The 23,067-nt window shown below is 64.7% G+C and overlaps 2 protein-coding genes across 9 annotated transcripts in view; one reads left to right on the forward strand and one right to left on the reverse strand.

The window, feature by feature from the left end:
- The window catches only part of SLC22A18 (solute carrier family 22 member 18), a 31,493-nt gene extending 23,742 nt beyond the window's left edge, over positions 1 to 7,751 (reverse strand). For 4 of the 8 annotated variants that reach the window (XR_009702266.1, XM_061202267.1, XM_061202266.1 and 1 more), the window contains exons 1-5: positions 6,431 to 6,504; positions 5,416 to 5,606; positions 3,322 to 3,419; positions 2,236 to 2,396; positions 1,609 to 1,741 (exon numbers count right to left, since the gene is read on the reverse strand). Coding sequence is in view for 7 of the 8 variants with exons in the window: in XM_061202267.1 (XP_061058250.1) it covers positions 1,609 to 1,741; positions 2,236 to 2,396; positions 3,322 to 3,419; positions 5,416 to 5,559 (536 nt within the window). In the remaining variant the exon portion in view is untranslated. Of the gene's footprint in view, positions 1 to 1,608; positions 1,742 to 1,994; positions 2,078 to 2,235; positions 2,397 to 3,321; positions 3,420 to 5,415; positions 5,607 to 6,430; positions 6,572 to 7,670 lie in introns of those variants that run through there. The other 4 variants (XM_061202270.1, XM_061202269.1, XM_061202264.1 and 1 more) reach the window with 3 other exon arrangements.
- A 12,684-nt stretch (positions 7,752 to 20,435) lies between these two features.
- On the forward strand, positions 20,436 to 22,932 carry CDKN1C (cyclin dependent kinase inhibitor 1C). The gene is made up of 4 exons (XM_061202273.1): positions 20,436 to 20,596; positions 20,796 to 21,445; positions 21,971 to 22,107; positions 22,203 to 22,932. Exons 2-3 carry the CDS (start codon positions 20,806 to 20,808, stop codon positions 22,102 to 22,104), a joined length of 774 nt encoding a protein of 257 aa, XP_061058256.1. The 5' UTR covers positions 20,436 to 20,596; positions 20,796 to 20,805; the 3' UTR covers positions 22,105 to 22,107; positions 22,203 to 22,932.
- The last annotated feature ends 135 nt before the right edge of the window (positions 22,933 to 23,067 follow it).

A 23,067-nucleotide genomic window follows, 5' to 3' on the forward strand; every position in this document is an offset into this window, starting at 1 on the left:
AGAACCTGGAATCCCAGGGGCACTTAATAGGTGTTCAATAAACATCGATGGGGAAACGAATGAAGCAGTCCTGCCCTCCGCATCCCAGCCTCCTGCTCACAGCACTCAGCAGAGCCGGCCACCCCCAACCCAGCTCTGAGGAAGATGACGGGGAGGGGGCGGGGGGCGGAGGCCTTGAACAGACCTCCCTCGAGAGAGGGAGCTGCCTTGACAAGGCCACTGTGCCCGCCTGTCCCCCAATCCCTGGGGCTCAGCCATCACCCCGCTCCCAAGTCTGGGGCTGGTCTGGGGGCACTCAGGCAACCTGGGGAAACTAAGGCCCCCAGGGGCCCCGGCATAGGGTCATTCAAGATGGCAGGGCCAGGTGCTGGCCTCATGCTGAGAGCACACGTGTGTGGTTCAGACACCAGGAAGGCCCCTCGCCTGAATGGAGGCCCAGGGCAGCTCATCCAGGCCCAGGCAGGGTGGGCGGGTCACCAGCTGGCACAGGGCCTCCACCCACAGCTGGGCCGGGCACCTGCCCCCCCAGAACAAAACCAAGGTCTTGGGCCTGAATGAAGGTAAGGTGCAAAGTCCATTCCTATGTAGGAAGCTGGTTTTGAGTGGGTGTTGGAGCGCCTGGGGGGAGGAATGGGGGTGGAGCAGCATAGGGGACAGCAGCAGAAGCGGGGTCTTTCTCCCTGGCCAGGCAGGGCCTCTCCAGGGCCAGGTGTCCTAAGTCCAAGGGTATGCACGCCTAGGGCCGCTGGAACAGACGGCTCTGTGCAGCCCCACTGCAGGGTCAGTCCCTGGAATGGGGTCCACTCTGCAGACCACATGTGAGAGCTGCCGCCCACGGGCTCTCAGGACGCTGGGCAGGAGCTGAGTTTAGCCCCCGGACCCCTGGGTGCGCAAAACTGGAGGGTGGGGGGAAGGGGCGGGGTAAGGGCAATGGAGATCTTTAGTTCACACACACTAGCTTTTTACCCCCCGCAAGCCACCCTCGCTCCTTCCAGAGGCAAGGGGTCTGGCTGCCCACAGCATCCCCATCGCAGGGAGGTGACGGCACCATCACCCCGCCCCCGAGGCCTGCCGTCTGGTTCCTTTAGGTTCAGCGTGGGACCTTCCAGGAATGAGCAGCCCCAGCGTGCGGCGACGGCGCCCCCAGCCGGCCGCCCCACCCACGTCTTCCGGCCCCGCCCGCGTCTTCCGGCCACGGCCACGTCTTCCGGCCGCAACGCCACTGCTGGCCACGCCCGTCTGCCGGCCGCACTGCCCCCTGCTGGCCCCTCCCTCGTTTGCTGGCCGCACTGCCCCCTGCCGGTCGCGTCCCCGCGGGCCCTGCCCACCACTCCTAGCTAAGCCCTCGGACCCCGCCCACCGCAAGGCCACGCCCCGGATGGCCACCCCCAGCTGTAGGTTCCTGCAGGTCACCCTCCCATGGACCCCACCCGCTCAGCGTGCACATGGGGAAACCAAGGCCCGGAGAAGTGGAGGGGCTGGGCCGAAGGCCGGAGGGCGGCGCAGAACCGACCCAGCCTTGGCCGTCCTGACCCGTACCCACACCCGGCGTCGTCGGCCCGCCCCCTCCTCCCCCCCCACGACCGGGTCCCCGCCCCGGACACTCACCCGCACGTGCTGCTCAGGGTCCCGCCGAGCAGGGAGCCGAAGATGACGCCAATGCCGAAGCACAGACCCAACCGGCCCAGGGCCGCGGGCCGCTCCTCAGGCGCAGACAGGTCCGTGATGACCATCTGGGCGGCTAGGGGGTGGGACGGGGGGCTGACAAGCGCGGCCCCCTCGCCGACCGTCTTGTGGCCTACGGACCCAGGCCACGCCTCGCCATCCCCGCACCCCAGACCCGACCCACAGGCCACGCCCTCACACCACTCCACTCCTCTGACCTGCCCCCTCCCCCAGCCACCCCCCACATCACCCGCGGGACCCCGACCTGCCCACAGGCCGCGTGCTCCCCACCCTGGTCGCGGCACAGGCCACACCCCATCATTCCTCACCTCGGACCTGCCCCATTCCGCGGGCTACGCCCCCGCATCACTCCTCCATCCCGGTCCTGTGCTCCAGACTAGAGCGGCACCCTGGGGAGTGGCCTCCGCCCCAACCCCTGGCTCAGGCCACGCCCACACCAAGCTCCCCCGCCTCCCTCCGGTCCCACCCTTGGTCCTGGCTATTCCGACCCGTTCCCGCCCCCCACCCATAGTCCTCCAGCAGGCCGGAAGGCGCCCTACCTGGCCCTACCTGGCAGCGTGTGCATGAGGGCGCCGGGCAGGCGCGAGGCAAAGAGTAAGGCCACGCCGGGCAGGGTCGGGCTGCAGGCGGCTGCCAGGAGCAGGTAGAGCGCTGAGGACGCCAGGAAGGAGAGCGTGAACGCTGCCCGCGCCCCGCGCTGGTCTGCGAACCTGGGGGCCCCACACCTGTGACCCTCACAGGTGTGAGGCAGGCTTCCCGCTCCTCTGCCCCACACCCACCCCTTGGGACTGCCGGGGAACCGGGCCGCAGTGCTCCCCCGGGGCTGATTAGGGAGGCCCCGTGCTGCAAGGGTGGGCGGGGGCGCCCGGGGCCCTGCTGGGCTGCTGGGCTCCCTCCTCTCAGGGCCTGTTTCTCCATCCTTCCAATGGGGCAGTTTTCAGTGACCTGGGGGGGGGGGGGTCTGACCCACACGGTCATTCCCACGCCTATGTGAATAACTTGTGGGATGCAAATGGACCAAGGGCATGTGCTTATTTTACAGAGAGCGCTTCCCAGGCTCAAGCCTGGGAAACCGCCCCCCCTCACCCCTACCCCGGGGCCCCTGCTCTGTCCGATGTTACCAGGTCTGGAGACCCTTCTTTTCTGTGGAGTAACTCTAAAAGTCTGACTCCTGCCATGTTGATCTGTCCACGGCAGGCTTTGCGGGAGGATGTCTGCTGTCACGTCCCTGAGCCCAGCGCCCCCGCTGAGACCAGTGGGAGTCTGGGGGGTTCCAGTCCCCAGAATATTCTTTTCCAGAAAAGTTGCTGGTGGGACCCCCCGGCTCAGTGGGGCGGGGCATTTATAGCCATGAGGGTCTCACCAATTAAATCCTCTCTCTGGGTCTGGCCACAAACCAGAATTCGTGGAAGTTAGGGGTGGGGATACCCTGGGAGCAGGGGCTTAACCCAGCCTTAAAGGGACTAAAGCCGCTCTGTGCCTCGGGCTGGCCGTCTGTGAAGCAGGGGCTGCTGTCTCTCTAGTGGGGCCCAGTGTGAGGTTTGGGAACCTGGCATAACCCAGGCCATGACCTCCAAAGGGCGGGCCTGGATCATCATGGGATGAGGGCCCCCAAACTTCCCTGCCCCATGGTACCTGCCAAACACGGGCCCGCCCAACAGCTGAAGCACGCCAAAGATGGTCTGCTGGTAGCCGAAGGCGACAGAGTCCAGGCCTAGCCTCCGGGACAGGTACTGAAACATAGGCGGGGTCCATGGGAAGGGCCTGGAAGGACCCCAGCATCTGCAATCTGGGGTCCTCCATGGGCAGGGCGTAGGAGGGGTAGCCCTGAACAGGGTGGGAGGGAATTGAGGGTCTGGCTCTGACCACTCTGCAGTGCACCTGGGGGGACCCGTGGCCCTAGGACTCGGCGGCCCTGGGGTAAGCGGCTGCTTATCTTGTAGCGGGGAGCCCAGCAGGGGCTTTTGGTCCAGGCTCCAGGGACTCGGTACTCGGTGAAGGCAGTTGCTGGCCCCTCCTTCCCCTCTGTGGGGTACACCTCAAATGGGTGAGGGCAAATCCTTTTACTCTGGCTCTGCACGTGGTGTCTAAAAGCACCTGGAGCTCAGCACGTCCAGAACTGACTCCCGGTCTCCCTCCAAGACCAGCTCCTCTGCTCCACTGTTGATGCTTCCACCCTTCCAAGGGTTCAGGTCCAAATCCGCAGTGTCATCCGTGAGCCCCCTGTTTTTCGCACACCTGTATCCCATCCATCAGCAACTCCTGGGCTCAGCTCCTTCTCCCGTCTCCAGCACTTGTCCCACTACTGCCCCAAGGCCTTTGCACTGGCTAGCTCACTCCTGTGTCTCTTTTAAGGCTTTGCTCAGGGTCGCCTTTTCAGGGAGGCCCTGCTGACCCCAAACCTGCCACATTCCTCGGCACCCCCAGCGCCCTTCCTGCAGCACAGTCTAACTATGCATTGTTTACTGCCGGTGGGTGTCACCAACGCTCAGGACCGGCAGGGGCGCACGTTGCACTCTGCGGTATTCTGAGTTCTGAGACCAGGTGCTCAGAGTGCCTGCGAGCATTTGTTGAACAAACACATGCGTCTCTTGGGAGAGCCAGTGGGAGGGGAGGTGGCACCAGCAGCCGCTCTGTGCCCCGCGTGCTAAGGATTTCAACTGTTCTCTCATCGCCCCAGCACCAACTCTCCAAGGGAGGGATGGTCGTCACCCATGTTATGATGAGGACAGCAAGGCACCTGCCCTGGCCACCTGGCTGCCAAGGAGAGGAGAAAGGGCTCAGATGAAGCCATTCGGTGGAAGTGAGCTGGGCTTGGGAAGCGGGGGAGTTGGGCTCACTGTCTGGCCAGGGAGCCCTGCCAAGGCCGGAATTGTGACAAAGGCAATACCCGCTCCCACCCAGATCACCAGGCCCAGGCTGCTCATCAGAATCTCCTGGTGAGTGGCCAGTGGCTAGTGCCATGGTCCCACCCGGACTAGACAGATAAGGATCCCTGGGGCTCTGGGTCTTCCAAAGTCCCCTGGGTGCTATTGCCCCGGGAGGGTGAGACCCCACAGAGCGGTGTTGAATGAATAAACAAGAGTGCACGGAGGAGGAGGATGGGTGCCCGGGCCCAGCAAGCCACAATGGCCACTTAAACCAAGGGGGAGCTATGGCCAGGCAGAGTTCCAGATCCAGGGAGGCGGCAGAGAATGAGCTGGATCAGTCCTGCCCTCACATCCTGGTTGGAGAGACAGAAGTAATCTAATGCCATGAAGTACAATGTGGGGTGTGGGCAAGCTGCATGAGGACGGACCAGCCAGCACGGGAGGGCAAGTGACTCCGGGCACCTGGCAGGTGTTGGAGGGAGGGCCCCGCCTCGGAGGAGACCTGAGCAGAGGGCTGAGTGGGACTAGGAAGTGAGTTGAGCAGGTGTCGGGGTGGCGGATCAGTAGGGCAAATGCCCCCAGGTGGGGCGGGAGGAACAGCGCTAGGGCAGCCGTGGGGAGGGGGCTGTCATGAGGACAGGTGGTGGTGCAGCCAGAGCCCAGGACATGCTGAAGGGGGGTGTCCAGAGGCATAGTTCCCAGGTGCCTTAGCTTAGCTCCAGTGTGGCAAGGGGCCCCCAGCGAGAGGAGCCTGGGCAGCATGAGGCCCGACCCCCGGCCACCACCAGGGCGGAGATGGAAGGTGAGAGGGATGGTGGGGGCATGCCGGTGGCCAGGCTGCCTGTGGAGGGGTACTCACTGGCATGATGGAGAACTGCATGAAGAGGCAGGCGAGCTCCAGGGCTGCCAGCACGTACACGAGCAGCATGACCCAGGACAGGTCCAGAGTGCCAATCCCGCTGGGGGACTGGCCCTGGCCCCTGGAGGCCCTGACTTCCCGCATCCTGGGCAGGCGTTGCTGGGAGACCCCGTAGGGATCCGAACAGGAGGCTGGAGGAGCGGGCAGGGGGCAAAAGTCCTGCTGTGCTGGGCAAAGGTGCTGAGTCATGGGGCAGGAGGCAGGCGGCCCTGACAGGGCCCGTGGGAGAGGACGGGGATGCCGGACGGGGCATCTCCAGCCCCTCGCCGTGTGACCTAGGGCCAGTCTGGCTCTTGGAGAAGACCACAAGTGGCTCTCCCCCTCCACGACAGACAACTCTGGGTCTCTGGGCACACAGCCACCATGGAAGCGGAGACAGGGACCCTCCCCCCTAGCATGGGCTGGTCTCAGTGCCCCATTTTTAGAGGGAAACAGGCCCAGAGTGGTTGCCGACTGCGGCTCAGGTAGGTGACTCCTGTGGGTGAGGGGCTGGCTGGGTCTCTGTGCTGGGGGGTTGGGGGTCTTCAGGCCCACAGTGCACCCTCCCCCCGCCAGTACGGAGCGGCTTTCAGCGTGCGGCCTACTTTGCCCAGTTCCTCCACCCAGAACCAGAGGGGCTTCTGGAGTGGCCTGGGGGTGGGGTTGGGCGACAGCTCAGCCTTGCAGGCCCCCAGCGGGGCAGCTCCGCCTCACCTCCGGCTGCGGGGCCCTGTCTGCTCTCCCACCCCCATCGGCTGGATGAACACCCGGTACGGTTGGGCCGAAGGGCGGCCTTCAGCACCTGGGCCAGGGGTGGGGATGGGGTGACACCAAGGAGGGGACCCGGGGTGCGGGGAGCTTGGCGGGGAGCGGGCCAGAGGCTGAGAGCAGCGGGTCAGGGGCACCCGGCTGGCAGGGGCTCGACACCGCGCGGGATGTGGGTCAGGGGCCGCCCTGCTGGCGCGAGCTCGGGTACCTGCCTTCGCAGGGGTCAGCTTGGGCACCGTCCTGGTGAGGCGAGCCCTCCTGGGGTGAGCTCCGGCCCGGCCCTTCCGGGGCAGGGCTCGGGCACCCGCCCTCTCGGGGGGACCTGGGACACCCACCCTCCAGGGGTGAGCTCCCCCGCCCCGGAGACTGACCCCCGCCCCCTCCCGGCCTCCGCACTCTCATTGGCCAAACCTGACACGCCCCCGAGGGCCCCGCCCCACTCCGCGGCCCCGGACCCTACGCCGCCTGCTCCCTCCCCGGCCCGGCTTTGCCCGGACCGGCTCCCTCCAGCTTTTCTCCCAGGTCTTCGGGGGAGGCGGGAACTCAGATCCTTCGAGCAGCACTGGTGTCCGGTCCGGGCTTGGGGTGGGCAGGGTGGGGAGGCGGAGGGGGCGGAGGGACTCGAGACGGGCTGGGAAGAAGGATGGGAGGGGGAGGGGTGGAGGGGTGGGGGCAATGCTTGTCTTGCCCCCCGGCTTGCCCCCAGCCTAGGGTCTGCAAAGAGACCCAGAGGAGGGGCAGGGAGACAAGAGCATTTCTGGGAACCGCTCCTGGGCCCCTCCCCCCTCCCCTCCCCTCCCCTCCCCCGTCCCCTCCCCCGTCCCCTCCCCTCCCCCCCAGAGCAGGAGGCTGCTGGGAGTTCCTGAGACGCCGGTTTTCCTCATTTCACTCTGCGGCGACCTCACCGGCTTGGTCAAGGCCATCAGAGCCCCACTGGTATGCAGGTTCACATGGCTTTACGCTGTCCCTCCGCGGGACCGGGCGGGGCCCCCTTGCAGCCACCCAGAGCCCCTGCCGGAGCCCCCCGGGGGGCACACAGACTCCCCCTTGGGTCCAGGCACGATTTCCCAGATAAGTAACCAGATGCCCATGCAGGACTCTGCTACTCCACCACCTGCCCCGCAGCCCAGAGCCAGGCCAAGTGTCAAAACCAACATCCCCTCCGCCGTGTGCTAACCACAGCTCACCAGTTTTCTAACTTCAGGGTCGAGAAGCCTGAGACAGGGGGGGCAGGCAGCCTCGGAGCCGCCCCTGCAGGGCCCGGGAGGGCAGGCCAAAGTCCAGCAGTTAAGCCTGGAGCCAGGGAGCCCCAGGCCTGCTGTGGGGCCTTTCAGGGAGGGGCTGGGGGCCCTAAGTCTGCAGGGGGAGTGGGCTGTAGAGTAGGCCTGAGGTGGAGGAAGACTTCAGCCCAGATGTGTGGGGTGGGCGGGAAGGGGCTGGTTACTCACCTCTCCCTGCGTCACACGCGGCCTACGGTGGCGTGGAACTGGTTGAAGCAGAAGCTATGGGATCCAGCCGAAGTATCTGTCATGACAGGCTCTGTGGGCAGGGAGCTTCCTGGTCCTAGGGAGTGTGGGAAAAGTGCCCTCCTAGCCCTGCAACTGCACTCCCCCTGGACCCACTCCCAGCCCCGGGTCGCTCACAGCCTCTCAGAGAAACGTGCTGAAGTTCTGGGTGAGGCTCATCTGAGCAGGGCTGGGGAGGAGGGCTTCTCAGAGGAGGTGACACCTCTCCAGAGTCCTAAGGATGAGCTGGCAGGATCCAAGGGGCTGGAGTCCCCCCCTAGCACCACCACACACGCACTGCCTGGCGATGGGCTGCGACACAGGCGTGTACAGGTGTGTGTGTATGCACGTGGGTCTGCGTGTGTGGGAGAGGGCAGATAGTACCCAATACGTGGGACGCATAAGGAAATGATACACTGATTGCAAGCACGTAGGCTGGCTCTGCGTGCCGTGGAGCCGTGGCAGGGTCCTAAGCTCTTCTGTTCTAGAAGGAACCTCTAGCTGATCAGGGACCAAAGGGGGTGGGCCAGTGTAGAGACACTTCTGCAGTCCTGAGGAGGGGGACGTGGACTTGAATAGGAGGTGGCAGTGGAGCGGGAGAGTCTGCAAACCTGGGGAAGGCGCAGCTGACGGAGTGTCTGGGTGGTGTCCATCAGCTGAGAAGGAGCCAGGGTGTGAGTGTGGGATCTCGAGGGGAGAACCTGCTGGGGCTCAGTGCTCGAGGGGGTGGAGACGTGGGTCACACACAGGTGCAGGAGCGTGGGGTCTGAGCTGGAGGTACCACAGGGCGTCTTCTGCATCGAGATAGTATTTAGGGCCCTGACTCAGGACGAGATGAACCCAGGAAGGGGTTGATGCGGGTCCAGGGAACAGTGCCTGTTACTCTTACTATTCCCCGAGGGGCCCACCTCAACGGCACCTCTTCAGGGACGCCAGGGAGGTTTTGGCCGGGGCAGGACCAGGGCTGGGGGCAGGTCTCCTCCAGAGCTTACCTCCCCAGCCCAGGTGAGGCACAGTTTCAGGCCTTGGCCAGCAGGAGGGTGTCCAGACCCCACAGAAGCACCTGTGCCCCTCACAGCATCCCCAGGAGCTCAGACTCAGCTCGGTAGCTGTCCTTGAAGTCGCATCCTTACGAGGGGCACCCCAGCCCACCGCAGGCACCGGGGGCCTGGCCTCAGTTTGTGAGCACCATCTTGGAGGCAGTTGGGTTAAGGGTTTGGGAGGGCGGGTGCAAAGTCCCTCTGCAGATGCCACAGGAGGGGCTGGGCTGGCAGGTGCGGAGAAACCTTCCAGAACTGGAGTCTGTGACTAGGCTCCTGGGGTTGGAGTCTGGGCGGGGGCTTGTCGGAGGAGGGGGCAGGGGCTGGGCCTTGTGTTGGTTCCGACTCACCCCGTGGGTGGGTTCATGGGATTGAGGCCTTCAGGACATGGCCTGGCCACATCCCCAGAGGAGGCTCTGCCAGCCAAAGGGGGCTTCTCTGCTGGCCTCTTGTGATGCAGGGACCCCTGGCCCCAGCGTCCAGGCAGAGGGAGGGCAGCAGGCTGCTCGGGGGGCAGAGGCCTGGGGTCCCACCTCTCACCCAGTAGCTCCGCCCTGCACCTGGCCCAGTGCTGGGATGCAGGGTCCCACGTGGTGAGGTGTGGGTCACTCAGTCCAGGGGCTCATGCCAGCCGATGGCCGCAACTGAGAGAGAAACAGTCTTGGCGGGGAAGCACGGCCGAGAAGTTTGCTGGAGGTGGCCTCAGGGAGAGAAGCCTGTGGACCGGAGACCCCGGGGCCCTCAGGTGATGGCTGGGGTACACTGTGGGATGGCCGTGTCCCCTTTCTACCATGACCAGAGGAGAGGAAGACCAGGGGACCTTGCTCTTGGGACCCTCAAAGAGGTGCCAAAGGCCCCAGCTTGCCTGGGACGTGGGGCTTTCCATGTGAAAACAGGAACAGTCCTGGACAAGCCCGGCCAGCTGGCCACCCTCCCTCTCAGGTCCCTGGAGGCCAGACAGACTCACGCTGGGCCTTGACCTAGAGGAAGGAAGGAAAGACACTGGGGTGGGGGACAGCCCGGGCAGCAGAGCAGGGGCGGGCACTGCAAGGTCACAAGCCCCATCTCCAGGGCCCTGGAGGAACACCTTACCCCAAGTTCCATACTTGGGCAGGAACTACAGCTTCAGAGGAGAGGTGTCCATCCCGGAAGGCGTGGAGGGGGGAAGTGGCTAACAGCTGGTGGTCTGGCCTGGCTAGGGCCCGGGGGGGGGTGGCGGTGAGAGGGCAGAAGTGCAGCCTGGAATCAGGAAAAGGTGAGCCTTCCAACTTCACGGGAAAGCAGGGTTCAGAGACCGTAGCCATACACCTGTTCACCAGGCTGGGAGGGCGGAAACCGAGGCAGGACACGTGGCATGGATGCACTCCTCTCCATGTGCTCCTGGTGCCTCAGTCCCCGAAACAGGCACATGCCCGAGGGACCTGAAGGGGTCCCGCATCGCCCAGAGCACCACCTCCTCCGGTCCTGGTCCCTCATCCCCCACTAGAAGGGACCGCCCCATGTTCTGACCATCCATCCCACACACAGCGCCTTCTGGAACCTCTACCCATCGGAAACTCAGTAGAGAATCCAGGAAGAAGCAGGAAGGACTTCCAGGACCCCAGAAGAGAAGTCACAAACCCAGGCACCCCTTCTTACCCTAGAGAAGCCCCCTGGCTGGCACCAGTGCCTCCCCCTGCCTGGATGGCAGTTTCAAGGAGCCTGGCTGTTTGGTCTCTCTTGGGAGCTGCCACGCTGACACCTCAAGAGGTGACAAGCAGCAGCTTCCCTTCTGGGCACACTGGGACCTGGTGGGGGAGTTTCTGGGGCCCCTGCTGCCTCCCACCCCTGGGCCTCTGGTCCGACGCCCAGCTCGGGGGCAGCCAGGTCTCACACGCATTTTGCAAACCGGAGAAGTATGAGGGATAGCCACGGCCTCTCGCCCTGCCCCTTCCACTGGGACTGAGCCCTGCTGGATGGACAGGTGAACACAGACGAGGGCACAAGTCAGACACCCCTGGTCCAGGCCCTGATTTGACAGTCGAGGAGGAGGGGCTGCCCAAGGTCACGCCGCCAACAGTGACCGAGCCGGGACCAGACTGGCTCTGCAGGCAGCCCTGCTGGGCCAGCATCTGCACAGCTTACCCGGCTTTGACAAGCATCTCATCCTCTCAAGCCTCAGTTTCCCCATCTGCAAAATGGGACAACGCTAATTCCTCCCTCGTAGGATACATGTGAGGATTAAATGAGGCAATCTGCACGTAAATTGCATGGCCGGGGCGGCTGCCTGGCACAGAGAGGGTGTGTTGCCAGCAACAGCAGGGTACCGACCAGGGATGCTGCTGAGCATCGGGCGTGTGTGCAGCCGGGTGAAACAGCCTGTGTTACATGAAGACAGACCCACCAGTCACTGTGATCTGTGTCCCACAGAGCCCCCTGGGTCGGGTGGTAGCACTGTCCAAGCTGCTTGTTATGTAAATACTGCTTCATCCTGTCTGACAGTTTATTAGGGAACTGCGCATGATTTGGGGGTACAAATGCCTTTGTTGGGGTTGGAGTCTCCCTGCCAGCCCACGGCCCTGGGCTCAGAGCAAATGTCCACTTTTCATTACAAAGGCAGCTGGTGGGGTCCTCAGTGCTCGGCTGTGCCGTGCCCACCCCTCTAGGTCTGGAGGGAGAGACCGATGATGCAGAAGGTGATGCCTCTTCTCAAGGAGGGGGCCACTGTGCCAGGCATGTACGGACATGGCCTCCGAGCCTCATCAGGAGCCTTACAGATGAGAAAGCAGAGGCACAGAGAGGTTAAGCGATTTGCCCAAGGTCACACAGCCAGGAAGAGGCAGTCACTCTGCTCAACTCCAAAGCCCACAGATTTGCCCCTCGACCAGGCAGCGCCCACTACCTTGCCCCCTGCCCCATTCCTCTTGCTGTGCAAAGATGCCACCAGCAGGAATCCGGGCCCACTGGCACCCTGGGGGCAGCCATGGGCTGTGGCCATACCCTCCTGTACCCCCAGCAAGGCCCTGCTGCCTCTCACCCCCCACCTGCACCCCAGGCCATGAGGCACCTCCTGGCACCATCCTCCGAACTCCCCTCCCTCTCCTTCCTCTTATCCCCCATCCCAGGCTCCCGGAGCCCTCAGACCTGGCCTCTCCCAGACTCCCAGCCCCTGGCCTGGCGCCCCGTCATTACCTGCTTCCCTGACTTCCTCGCCTCGCTCCCAACTGCTGGTCCTGGCACCTGCATCCACCACTCAACCACAGGACCCTGGACCCCCAGCTAGAACACTCCGGGGCTCCCTGGTGCCTTCAGGATGTAGCCAGCTCCTGGGCCAGATGGATCCCCAGGCCCTGCAAACCTGCGACCCTCTCCAGCCTCCATCCAGCCCCCACCCAGCCCATTCCCTGCTCACTCTCCGGGCACTGGCTGCGATGGGCTGCGAAGGCCCTCAAGGCCTGGGCATGGCCACCTTCCTGCCTGGGACCCCCCCTCCCTTCCCAGACTCCTCCTCCTCATCCCAAACCTGGGGTGGCCCCTGATGGGGGCTCCTGCTGTATCCCACTTCCCACCATCATAGCACAACTGCCCCAGTAGCTGTGGAGGTTCAGGGTTTGTGCCTGACTGTGGGCAGCTTGGAGGTGGACCCCAGGCCTTCCCTGGTGGCCCACAGGGTTCCCTTAGGGTGTGGGTTTATTTTTGGGGTGTGGACAGCTGATGGAGATTGTGGGGCACACGTGTCCCTTCAAGCCTGCTGTCTTATCTGCTGTTCCCCCAGCCAGGCACTTCTGCCCTGAGGGGCCTGTGTCTGCCCAGATGCCCGCTGGGCCTTAGCTCCCAGCCCAGAAGTGGGAGTTATAGTTACTGGTTTGGTCGTTGATGTTGTTAGGTGGGCCAGAGTCCAGTTCCCTGACCAGGCCTGAAACCCGGGCCCCCCCCAAGTGAAAGTGCCCCGTCCTAACCACTGCACCACCAGGGAATTCCCCAGTTGTGCTTCGTAAGGGAAGGTCCACATGCTGCCCCCCAGGCCCAGCAGCGGGGGCAGGCAGGGGCGGCCAGGTGCAGGCCTTGCAGAGAGATCCAGTGACCAGCGGCACTGATGGAGGGAACAAGGCAGAGGGCGCTGGGGTGAGGCCTGGCCCCTAGCAGGACCTGGCAGGAAGAGGAAGAGGAGGGGCTGGGGATGAGGAGGGGCTGAAGGGCAGCCGAGGGGAAGGAGGGGAGGGGAGGGAGGGGGGGAAGGGAAGGGAAGGGAAGGGGCGAAGGGGAGGGGGAAGGGAAGGAAAAGGGACGGGAGGAGGGGAGGGGGAGGGGAGGCTGAGGCCCTCACCTGGGGTCTGTAGCCTCTTTGTCTCTCCCCTCCTTGGCTCCCTGGCCCCCTGCCCACGCTGGAGACAGGAGAGGCCGCACGCTATTTACCACTAAGGTGTGAGTGACACCCCTCACTCCAAGCACCTTGGGGTGCTGGGATTTTTTTGAAACTGAGGCTTCCCCCTCCACAGCCTTGACTGGCCACAGTGGGCAGACCTCACCCCAATCTTAGCCTCGAGGAGACTCAGGGTCACAGAGAGTGAGGCCCTTGGCCAAGGCACCCACGGGGTGAGGAAGAGTGAGGCGGGCAGGCAGGCGGCAGTGGGGGAAGGGGGTGGCTGGAGGCTGCTCAGGGTCCGCCCTCCACTTTCCGGCCCCAGTGGGCTGGGTGGGCGGGCTGCTGGTGGTGGTGGTGCCCTTTGTGGACACCAGGGGGCAGCAGGCGCCCAGTTTGGGGCCTCAAGGCTGCAGCCGGCGGGTGGGGAGGCGGCCTGGGCTGGTCTGGCCGGGGGCCCAGGGGCTGCCGCTCACATTGAGGACGGTTGTGGTCCCCCTGCCCGGGCCACTGGGGGAGGGAGGGGACAGGCACCGCTTCTGCGGAGCCCCTACTCTTTGCAGCCCTGGCTTCGCTGGGTTGTCCTGCTTTTACCTCCTGGCCTCTGTCCTGAGCAGCTGCTGCTCACCTTGGAAACGCTGGGGGGAGGGAGGGGGAGGGGAGGGGAGGGGGAGGGGCGGGAGGAGGGGAGGGGGAGGGGCGGGAGGAGGGGGCGGGGGGAGGGGGAGGGGCGGGGGGGTGGAGGGGCGGAGGGGAGTTGGGCAAACGTGGAGAGTGAGTGGATGGGGCAGCGGACAGAGTGGTGAGGGCTGTCCTCCTCACCTGACCGTGGACGGGCAGCAGGCAGGCGGCTGCTCCCTCATCCTGCCCTGACTTGCGGTGGGAGCCTGCTGGGGGTGTCCCAGTGCCTGCGAGTACTAGGTGCTCAACTAATGTCTCACATGAAGTCTCTCCGGAAGCCTAGGAAGCCCCTTCCTCTTGTTCCTCCATGGCTGCGGGGGGCCAGGTCCTGTTGTGGGAGGGGTGGGGACCATCACGTCTCCTGCCCGGCATTTCAGCTGCTCTGAACACCACGCGGAGGTGTTGGAAGCAGGGTGGGAGAGGGGGTCCCTGGTGTACCCTGTGGGTAGAAGATGCTGACTCACAGGGGACCCCACTAGCTCAAGAAGACTAGACAGGAAGTTGGGGGGGCATGGTGGGCATGAGGTCTGGGAAGGGGGGTCATGTGCTCATCCCCGATGTGCTTTTCTGGCTGTTTCCCTGGCAAAGTGAGCCTCTGGCCCAGGGGACCGTCCGGTCTGTGTCCTGCGTGGGGGGAGGAGGAGGGGGCCCTGTGGGACTCAGAGCTGGCCACAGAGGGTGTCTGAGCCGGGCCCTGAGATCGTCCTCGGTGCCTGCCCCCCGCCCCAGGAAACCTCCTCAGCCCTGGGAGGGTCTGTCTGGAGCCTCGGATGACCAGTGGTCCAGGGGCTCCTGGGACTTTGAGGACCGAAACCAGAAAAGTCCCAGTTAAGGCGGGAAGAGGGGGTCCCCCTGCTTGAGACCCCGGGGGTCAGGGGGAAGCAGCCCCGGTCTATTTTGGAGATGGGGCGGAGGAGCTCTCACGTCCAAGGCTGTTCCTGTTCCCCCGCTCCTCCCCCAGGGCTGCCCAGCCCCTCCCACCGATTCGAGGTCGGGGCGGGGGGGGGGGGGGGGAGTGAGGACCCCGGCCCGGACCCCGCGTACAAGGCAGTCCCTGTAATCGGAGCTTTGGATTCGCGTTGTGCGGCTTGTGGACAGTCACCGGAGGGAGGCCGGCACCTGCGGAGGACGTGCCTGGCAGCCGCCCCGAGAACAGCCCGTCCTGGGGGGGCCGGGGGCGGGGCGAGCCAAGCGCGGGAACTCGGTGCGGGAGGAACATTCTCGCTGCGCGCGGGGCGCTGGGCCCCTGCCAAGGGCGCCAGGAAACCTCCCCCTGTGTGCGCGCGCGCTCGCAAGCACAGAGCTGGGTCGATCCGCCCGTCGCTGGGGGCTGGCTGGTTGATCTGTAACTCTCCATACCCCTCGGGGCCTCCAGGCCCCATCTTACGGGGGAGAAGGTGAGGCTCAGAGGGGCAGCGGCCTCCCCAGGGGGCCAGCCAGGCCGGCCCAGGGCCTTGGTGAAGTGCGCCGCTGGGTGATGTGCTTTGACTCCCCGGGCACACTGGGTGGGCTGCTGGGGCAGTGAGGGCCTTACCCTGGTGGGCGGGAGGTGGACAAGCTAAGATCTGCACGTGGGAAGGCCGACTTGGCTGAGAGGGAGCTCGGTCACCTCCCCGGTAGGATGAACCCCAGGGGTCAGCCATCCCTGGGAAGGGCCATCCACCCACATGTGCCCGCCCCTGGCTCCAGGGCTTGCTGGGGTGTTTGCAGGGGTGTCAGGGGAAGTTAACCTCGGGACCCTTGACTTCTTTCCTCTCCCGCTTTTGTGCCTACCGGCCCCTCATAGCAGTCAGGGGGAGGGGCTCAGGGCTGGGCCAGAGGCACAGATCAGCTGCCATTGAGCGCTGGGTGACTGCAGGCAGGTTGCTTAACCTCTCTGAGTCTCAGGCTCCTCCCTTGGCAAATGGACATCAACACGCCTCCGTCTTCAGGTTCTCGGAATAATTAAATGAGGGAAGGAGGCCAGCCTCAGTGCAGGGCAAGCTCGAGGTAGCTAGTGTGGTCACCATTTGTCACGTCCTTCCAGACTCCTCAGACAGGGCGGTACCCTGGATAGCAATCGGAGAGCTGTGGGAAGGGCACAGACACAGACGCCCCTGCAGGGTCCCCAGAAGCACTGCTGGGGCTGGGCCCTGGCACACACACTGCCCCAGTGGGTCCCCAGGAGAAGGGAGGTTTGGGGCAGCCAGAGAGGCCGCTGGTGCCGAAGTCAGCCACCAGGGGGCAGCACGCGGCTGAGGATGGCGTTTCCCCGCCACCAGAGACCAGGTTCGGCCACTCATTCCGGCAAGCATGTTTCTCCTCCCTGGAAAACGAGCCCACAGTATCCACCGACTGTGGGGTGTTGTGAGGACTAAACGCCCCCCCACCCACCCCGGGCCTTAACCACTGTAAGCTGGAGCAAGTCCTTGAATCTTCCTGAACCTTTCTTTCCTCACCTGGAAAATGCCAACCGGGATATACCCGTGCCATATATGTGAGTCAGGGGAAGTAGTGTCTGTAACGGATGACTCTCACTTTTTAATGACTGAAGATGCAATGAAAGTTTATTTCTCACTCCCATCCTGGTCAGGTGGGTGTGCAGAAGGCGCCGCGGGGCTGGCTGGTGGCTCCGCTCCACGTGGGCTTTCAGGGTTCCTGCCGCCTGCAGGCTCTGCTGTCCCCAGGGGTCCCCCCTCCCCCCCCGCCCCCGCCCCCGCCAGTGGGGAGGGGAGGAGGAGGACCGCTTGGTCGGTTTTGATGGGCCCCGCCTGGAAGTGGTGCAGAGCAATCCTGCTCACGGGCTGTGGCCCCCCCGGTCGCAAGGGGGTTGGGCACGTGGGCTTTCTGTGTGCTTACAGGAAAAGGCAAAGGTTTGGTGAGCTCATAGCTTTTACTCTGCTGCTCCTAGGCTGGATGAGGTGAGAGCTACAGAGATGTACCTGCAGGATGCCAGCAGGGGGCCTGGTGCTTAGGACTACCACCCCTCCGCCCCCCCCCCGCAAATAGGCTCCCCGTTCCTGCACATGCAGGATTTGGGGGGGGGTAGGGTAGCCACGCCCCTCCCTGGTTCTGCTGTCTGCACAAACATTGTTCCTTTTAAATGCTTTTTTCCTTTGGATACATTTTAAGTTACAAAAGCAGAGCCTGGTTGTTGTACCTAGACAGACATTTGCTTGTCAGAGCCCCTTGGGGGGGGAGGACTGGGCCTCTTCTTAGTGCTGGCCTCGGCTCCCAGCCCTCCCCACCGTCTGTCCCTGGCGCAGGGAGGGACCCAGCCTACTACTGGGACCAGCAGTTTCAGTAAGCCAGTGGGTACCATCCTGGATCAAATTCAAGGTCACAGACTCAGAAGGTCACCTCCCTGCCCTAATGAGGTGACTGAGCGAGGAGGTGTCCCCATGGCCCCTGGAGAAATATAACTAGGACACCAGGCAGCTGGGGGTGGCCCTAGCAGCTGACCCAGCCTCTGTGTCTTCAAGCCTCCAGCTCTCCGTTCCCTCCCCCGTAAAACAGGTGAGGCCCAGCAAGGGATCCACGGACACCATCCCGTGCAGGGCTCGGCTGGCTGAGGGCTCCACAGCTGCCACGCTATGTGACCCAACATGTATGGGACGCCCACTTCCAGTCCTTGGAGACGGGACTCCAAGTCACATGCTGTTGGGCTTGTCACTGTGGGGGCCCTGGGACCCATCTGCCTGAACTCAGCTGGCACCCATGGTGTCTAGTGTGCACCCAAGGCAGTCGGGGTGGCCCTCCCAAGCCTGTCCTCGGACCAGACCGTGCATGTGCAGGGCAGGGTCGCAGGAGGCCTGGTGCAGGGTCAGCTCCCGTCATTCATGAAGCGTGCACTAGGTCCCCTGCCCTTGGGGGGCCCAGGGCAGACAGGTGTTCATACCATGGGGCAGTCCTTGCTAGGGAGGAGAGTGCTGGCTCCCCTGGGTGTCCAGAGCAGGGCTGGGAGTGGGGTGGCTTCAGTCTTGTTGGAAGGGAGATAGCCTGGAGGCTGAGCCTGGGCTGGGGGTTGGCTCCTTCCCTGGCCTGCCCTCCCAGATGGCTGAAGCCAGGGCATCCTGACCTCTTGGGAAATCCTGGGGGCCGTGTGGTTCCATGTTTTGTGGTCACTACCCACTGTGGCCCTGTGCATATGGCCTCTGGGGAGACTGGTGTGGCCGTGGCACTAGGGTGGGGCAAGGCCCTGCCTCCTAACTCCAGGCCAGGTGATATCAGCCCCACCCAAGGGGTCCACAGGGCCAGGGGAGCCTCTGTCATCTTCTTATTTTCCCGAAGATAAAAAGTTGTACTGGACTTCCCTGGTGGCACAGTGGTTAAGAATCCGCCTGCCAGTGCAGGGGACACCGGTTCAAGCCCTGGTCTGGGAAGATTCCACATGCTGCGGAGCAACTAAGCCTGTGCGCCACAACTACTGAGCCTGCGCTCTAGAGCCCGTGTGCCACAACTACTGAGCCCGTGCGCCACAACTACTGAGCCAGTGCTCTAGAGCCCGCGAGCCACAACTACTGAGCCTGCATGCTACAACTACCGAAGCCCGCGCGCCTAGAGCCCGTGCTCCGCAACGAGAGAAGCCACTGCAACGAGAAGCCTACGCACTGCAAAGAAGAAGAGCCCCCGCTCGCTGCAACTAGAGAAAAGCCCACGCAGAAACGAAGACCCAACGCAGCCAAAACTACATTAATTAATTTAAAAAAATTTGTACCAACTGTACTTGTGGAAAACTTGGAATAGAATGCACAAAAAAGAGTAAAGAAATATAACACGAATCATCAACTTTGGTCCTGCTGTCAAGAGCCAAGAGTGGCAACGTGCCCTGTCCCTTAGCTGGGCTGATGGCCTCTCCTGCTGGCCCTCATTCCAAACCTTGCCTCCACAAGCCTCCTCCAGGACACGTCTGCATGTTAGCAAGGAGTCCCGTCCCTGAAGGGACCTGGAACCCACCTGACCCTGTCGGGGAGGCAGGCAGGTTGGGTTGGGTCGGGCCCAGCTCACCTTTCTCACTGGGCTCGTGGGCTCACCCAGGACAGGGGCTGGGAGCTCAGGGCCCTCCTGGGCCCTCCAGCAGGTGCTTGGCCGTCCCCCTCCCCGCCTGAGCTGCTGGAGGCATTTCCTAGGCTCCCAGCCCTGGGACAGGCTGGGCCAAGGGGAAAGCAGCAGAAAGTAACGGTCTCCTGTGGCCTGGCCCAGATGGGATGGCCACTGGGGAGAGCCAGGGGCCGCACCAAGGAGCGGGGGAGCAGGGTCATGGGCCTTGCCTGGCAGGTCCTTCCCTTGCTGGGCTGGCTTCTTCTCTCCCTGACACTGTGGTAGAGCCCACTGGCTCGCATGCCCTGTCATTCATTCTTAGGTGTGTACTTCCCACCAACACGTTTCCTGGGCACAAATGAGGGGGTGCTAGCCTTCCAGGATGGAGGCAGAGAGGCGCAGCTCCTATAAGCAGCTGGACCAGGGCTGCCTGGGCGCCCTCGCGGCTGCTCACTGCTGCCCCTCCGCCCCCACCCCATCTGGCGGTTCCCTGTGTGACAAGGGATAAGCCTGGCCCAGAGGATCAGCGTACGCAGTCAGGGTCCCAGGCTGGGCAGGGCCAGGCCCACCCTAGTGGAGAAGCCTCCAGCGCCCTGTCCAATAGCCAGCACAGCAGCCTCCAGCCAGCCAGCCAACCCCCGGCCTGGCCAAGCCTGAAGTGGCTGAGCACCCAGTCAGTGACGTAGCTCAGGATGTCACAGGGTGCATAGCTCAGGATGGGCACGGCCAGTTTCCCATCCACTGGGCAGGACGGACGGCCCCAAGAGCTAGAGTCTCCAGACCCTGGCTCCAGGCGATTGTGGGCCAGCTCTCAAGGTGTCTGCCACTTCGCCCTTGGAGAAAGAGTGGAGCAGAGCCTCCCTGCCCCGGCCCCCCAGACCCCTCTCCCCGCTCGCTCGTGGGCCTTAGGTCTAGCAGGTGTGTTAGGGCTCCAGGTGCGCGGAACCCTGCCAGGGATACAAGCCTCGGGCGCAGCAGGCCGCGCGGGGGCAGCCGAAGACCCTATCTAGCTCCAACCAGGGACGAGCTGGCCGCGGCGGGTTAAAGGCCCGTCAACTGGCGCGGGAGGCCCAAGGGCGAGCGCGGGCGGCGGGGCTGGGTGCCCCCGGGGGGGCGAGTCGGGCCAGGCCGAACGCCGGTCTTGCCGGGGGTCGTCGCCCGCCGCGCCCGGTAGGGCGCGCCAGCCGAGGTGGGGGGGGGGGGGCGCCCGCGCCACCGCCGCCGAGCAGCCCCCGCCTGCAGACAAAGGAGCCGGCGGGGGGCGGGAGCGGGGGCGGGGGTGGGGGTGGGGGTGGGGGGGATGGGGCGAGGGGGCGGGGCGCCGCGGTGTCACGTTACCGCCCGCAGCGCCCTTTAACTCTGGCCCCGCCCCGCGCACCGCCTCCTCCCCCGCCGCTGCGCGCGCCCCGCGCCCCGCCAATCGGTCCTCGCGCCCCGCCCCGCCCTCGGGTGGGTGTGTGCGCAGGGCCAATGGGCGGCGGGCGGGGGCCGGACCGCCGGAGGGGCGGGGGCAGCGCGGCGCCGGCCAATCGCCGCGGTGTTGTTGAAACTGAAAATACTACATTATGCTAATAGCAGCGGGGCCAGTGCGCGGGGGGGTGGGACCCTCGCGTATAAAGGGGCGCGCGAGGACTGGGCGTTCCACAGGCCAAGTGCTCTGCGCTCGGTGGGTGCCAGCCAGGCCAGGGCCAGACGAGCGAGCGAGGACAGGCACCCGAGGGGGCGCGGCCGCCGGCCGGACGACACAGCGAGCGAGACTCAGGAGCATTCCACGGCCCGACAGCCAGGTAGCCGCCGCGCCGCCCTCCCGCCGCGTCCCTTTGCAAATGCAGACTCCCGCGCGCGGGGTCTCACTTGCGCCCGGCCTCCGCCCTCCTTTCCTCTCTTCCTTCTCCTCCTCCTCCTCCTCCTCTCCTCTCCTCTCCTCTCCTCTCCCGCCGCCCGGCCCGCGCAGCCCCCGGAAAAGTCCGATGCGTATCTCCGCAGCCCGTCGGCAATGGAGCGCCTGGTCGCCCGCCGCACCTTTCCCCTGTTCGCGCGCACCAGCGCTTGCCGCAGCCTCTTCGGGCCCGTGGACCACGAGGAGCTCAGCCGCGAGCTGCAGATGCGCCTGGCCGAGCTGAGCGCCGAGGATCAGCGTCGCTGGGACTACAACTTCCAGCAGGACGTGCCACTGCGGGGCCCCGGGCGCCTGCAGTGGACCGAGGTGGACAGCGACTCCGTGCCCGCCTTCTACCGCGAGACGGTGCAGGTGGGGCGCTGTCGCCTGCTCCTGGCGCCTCGTCCCCGCCCGGACGGCGCGGGCGATAGCCCGCCCTCCGGGCCGCCGGCCGATGAGTCCCTCGACGGCCTCGGGGAGGCGCCGGCGTCGCCGTCCAGCGGCCCGTCCGTAGCGCCTGCCCCGGCCCCGGCCCCGGCGCCGCAGGAGAGCTCTGAGCCGGAGGCGGTCCCGCCGCCGCGCAGCCAGGAGCCCCTGGCCGAGCCGCCGCACTCAGGGATTTCGGGGCGCCCCGCGCCGGGCACTGCCGCCACTGCCACCAACACCAACGCCGCCGCCGCCACTGCCGCCGCCGCTGCCACCACTGCCGCCGCCGGAGGCGCCGCGATCAAGAAGCTGTCCGGGCCTCTCATCTCCGGTGAGTCCCGCGCGGCCCCGCCCCGGCCCGGCCCGGCCCTGCTTTGTCCGGCCGGCCGGGCTCCCAGGCCCTCGGGGGCCTCTCTTGGTCCCCGCCTCCTCCGTGGCGTTAAAGGGCCCGCAGCGCGCGGGGCGAGGCAGCGCCCGCACCCCGTCCCCGCCCTGTTGTTGTGCTCCGGAGAGGTTCGCGCGGGAGGGTTGGGAGGGCGCGCTTTGGTCCCCTCCGAGCGCGATCCTCGCCCGGGCCACTGGAGACCCTCCTCGGGCGCGGCCGGGCGCGGCGATCGCGGCGCGGAGGGGGTTAAGCGCGGCGGTAGCCCCGGGGGGCTTGGCCGCGGGACAAGGGGAAATGCTTACACAGCACATTGCGCGGCGACGTAAACAAAGCTGACCCGCCGCGGACCTCGGCGCGGGCGGGGACGGCGCCCCCCCACCGGCCGGCCAGCCGCCCGCGCCCCCTCCCGGCACCCTCTTGGGCTCCCCGGCCGGCCCCGCCCTGACCGGCCGCGCGCGCTGTCGCCCGCAGATTTCTTCGCCAAGCGCAAGAGACCCGCGCCCGAAGCCAAGGCGTCGAACGAGGTTCCCGCGGGATGCGCCGCGCCCGGCGCCGCTCCAGCCGTCGGCTCGGCTGAGCAAACCCCGCGCAAGCGGCTGCGATGAGAGGTGAGCGCGGCAGACGGGGCGGGCGGGGAGGGGCGCCCCGCGGGGTGCCGGCGGCCACTCTGTCGCCGCTCGCTCACCGCACCTCTCTCCCGCAGCCTCGCGCCCAACGAGCCCCGAGGGAGCCCGCTGGGCAGCGGACAGGAGAGGAGCGCTGGGCCTCGGCTGGGACCGTCCATGTAGCAGCAACCGGCGGCAGCTGCCACGGAGCAGCGTTCGGTTTTGTGTTTAAAGTTTGAAAACTGTGCAATGTATTAATAACGTCTTTTATATCTAAATGTATTCTGCACGAGGAGTACACTGGTCCCAAGGTGTAAAGCTTTAAGAGTCATTTATATAAAATGTTTAATCTCTGCTGAAACTCAGTGCAAAAAAATGAAAAAAGAAAAAAAAAAAGGAAAAAAGGAAAAAAACATGTATATTTGTACAAAAAGTTTTTAAAGTTATACTAACTTATATTTTCTATTTATGTCGAGGCGTGGGCCGCTCTGCCACGCGCTAGCTCGGTTATTGGTTATGCCAAAGGCACCTCACTCGCATCTGGTTATCGACAAATGTAAATTTATTTTTTATAGCGGACTCTGGGGGGAGGGGGTCGCTCACAAGCTGTAGCTGCCGTACAAGCCCATCTAGCTTGCAGTCTCTTCGCGCTTTCGCTGTCTCTTTTTACTATTATGATTATTTTAAACTTGAAGACAAATCTGTTAAAAGAAAAAAAAAAAAAAAGAAAAAAAAAAAAAAAAAAAGGTTCCTGAGCCGTCTGCACCACTGCCCCGGCTCCTCGTCCGCCGGGTTCTAAATAAAGAGGCCGAATAATGCTGCAACTCAGCTCCGCGTGTGCTTGTACTGCCTCCAGCTTTCCCCTCTGGCACCCCCAAAAGTTAGGGAGTTAGAACCCAGGGGGCAGCCCTAAAGGGGAGGGAGGGGGGCTTTCTCCTGGCAGGGCTGGCCCGCGCCCACCTG

The sequence above is a fragment of the Eubalaena glacialis genome, chromosome 10 (assembly GCF_028564815.1).
Source record: "Eubalaena glacialis isolate mEubGla1 chromosome 10, mEubGla1.1.hap2.+ XY, whole genome shotgun sequence".
In the NCBI taxonomy this organism is placed as follows: Eukaryota; Metazoa; Chordata; class Mammalia; order Artiodactyla; family Balaenidae; genus Eubalaena; species Eubalaena glacialis.

Coding starts and splice junctions, on each gene's coding strand:
- CDKN1C (XM_061202273.1), top strand. CDS start 20,806: ATGGAGCGCCTGGTCGCCCGCCGCACCTTTCCCCTGTTCGCGCGCACC. Junction 21,446..21,970: donor GTCCGGGCCTCTCATCTCCG/GTGAGTCCCGCG, acceptor TGTCGCCCGCAG/ATTTCTTCGCCAAGCGCAAG.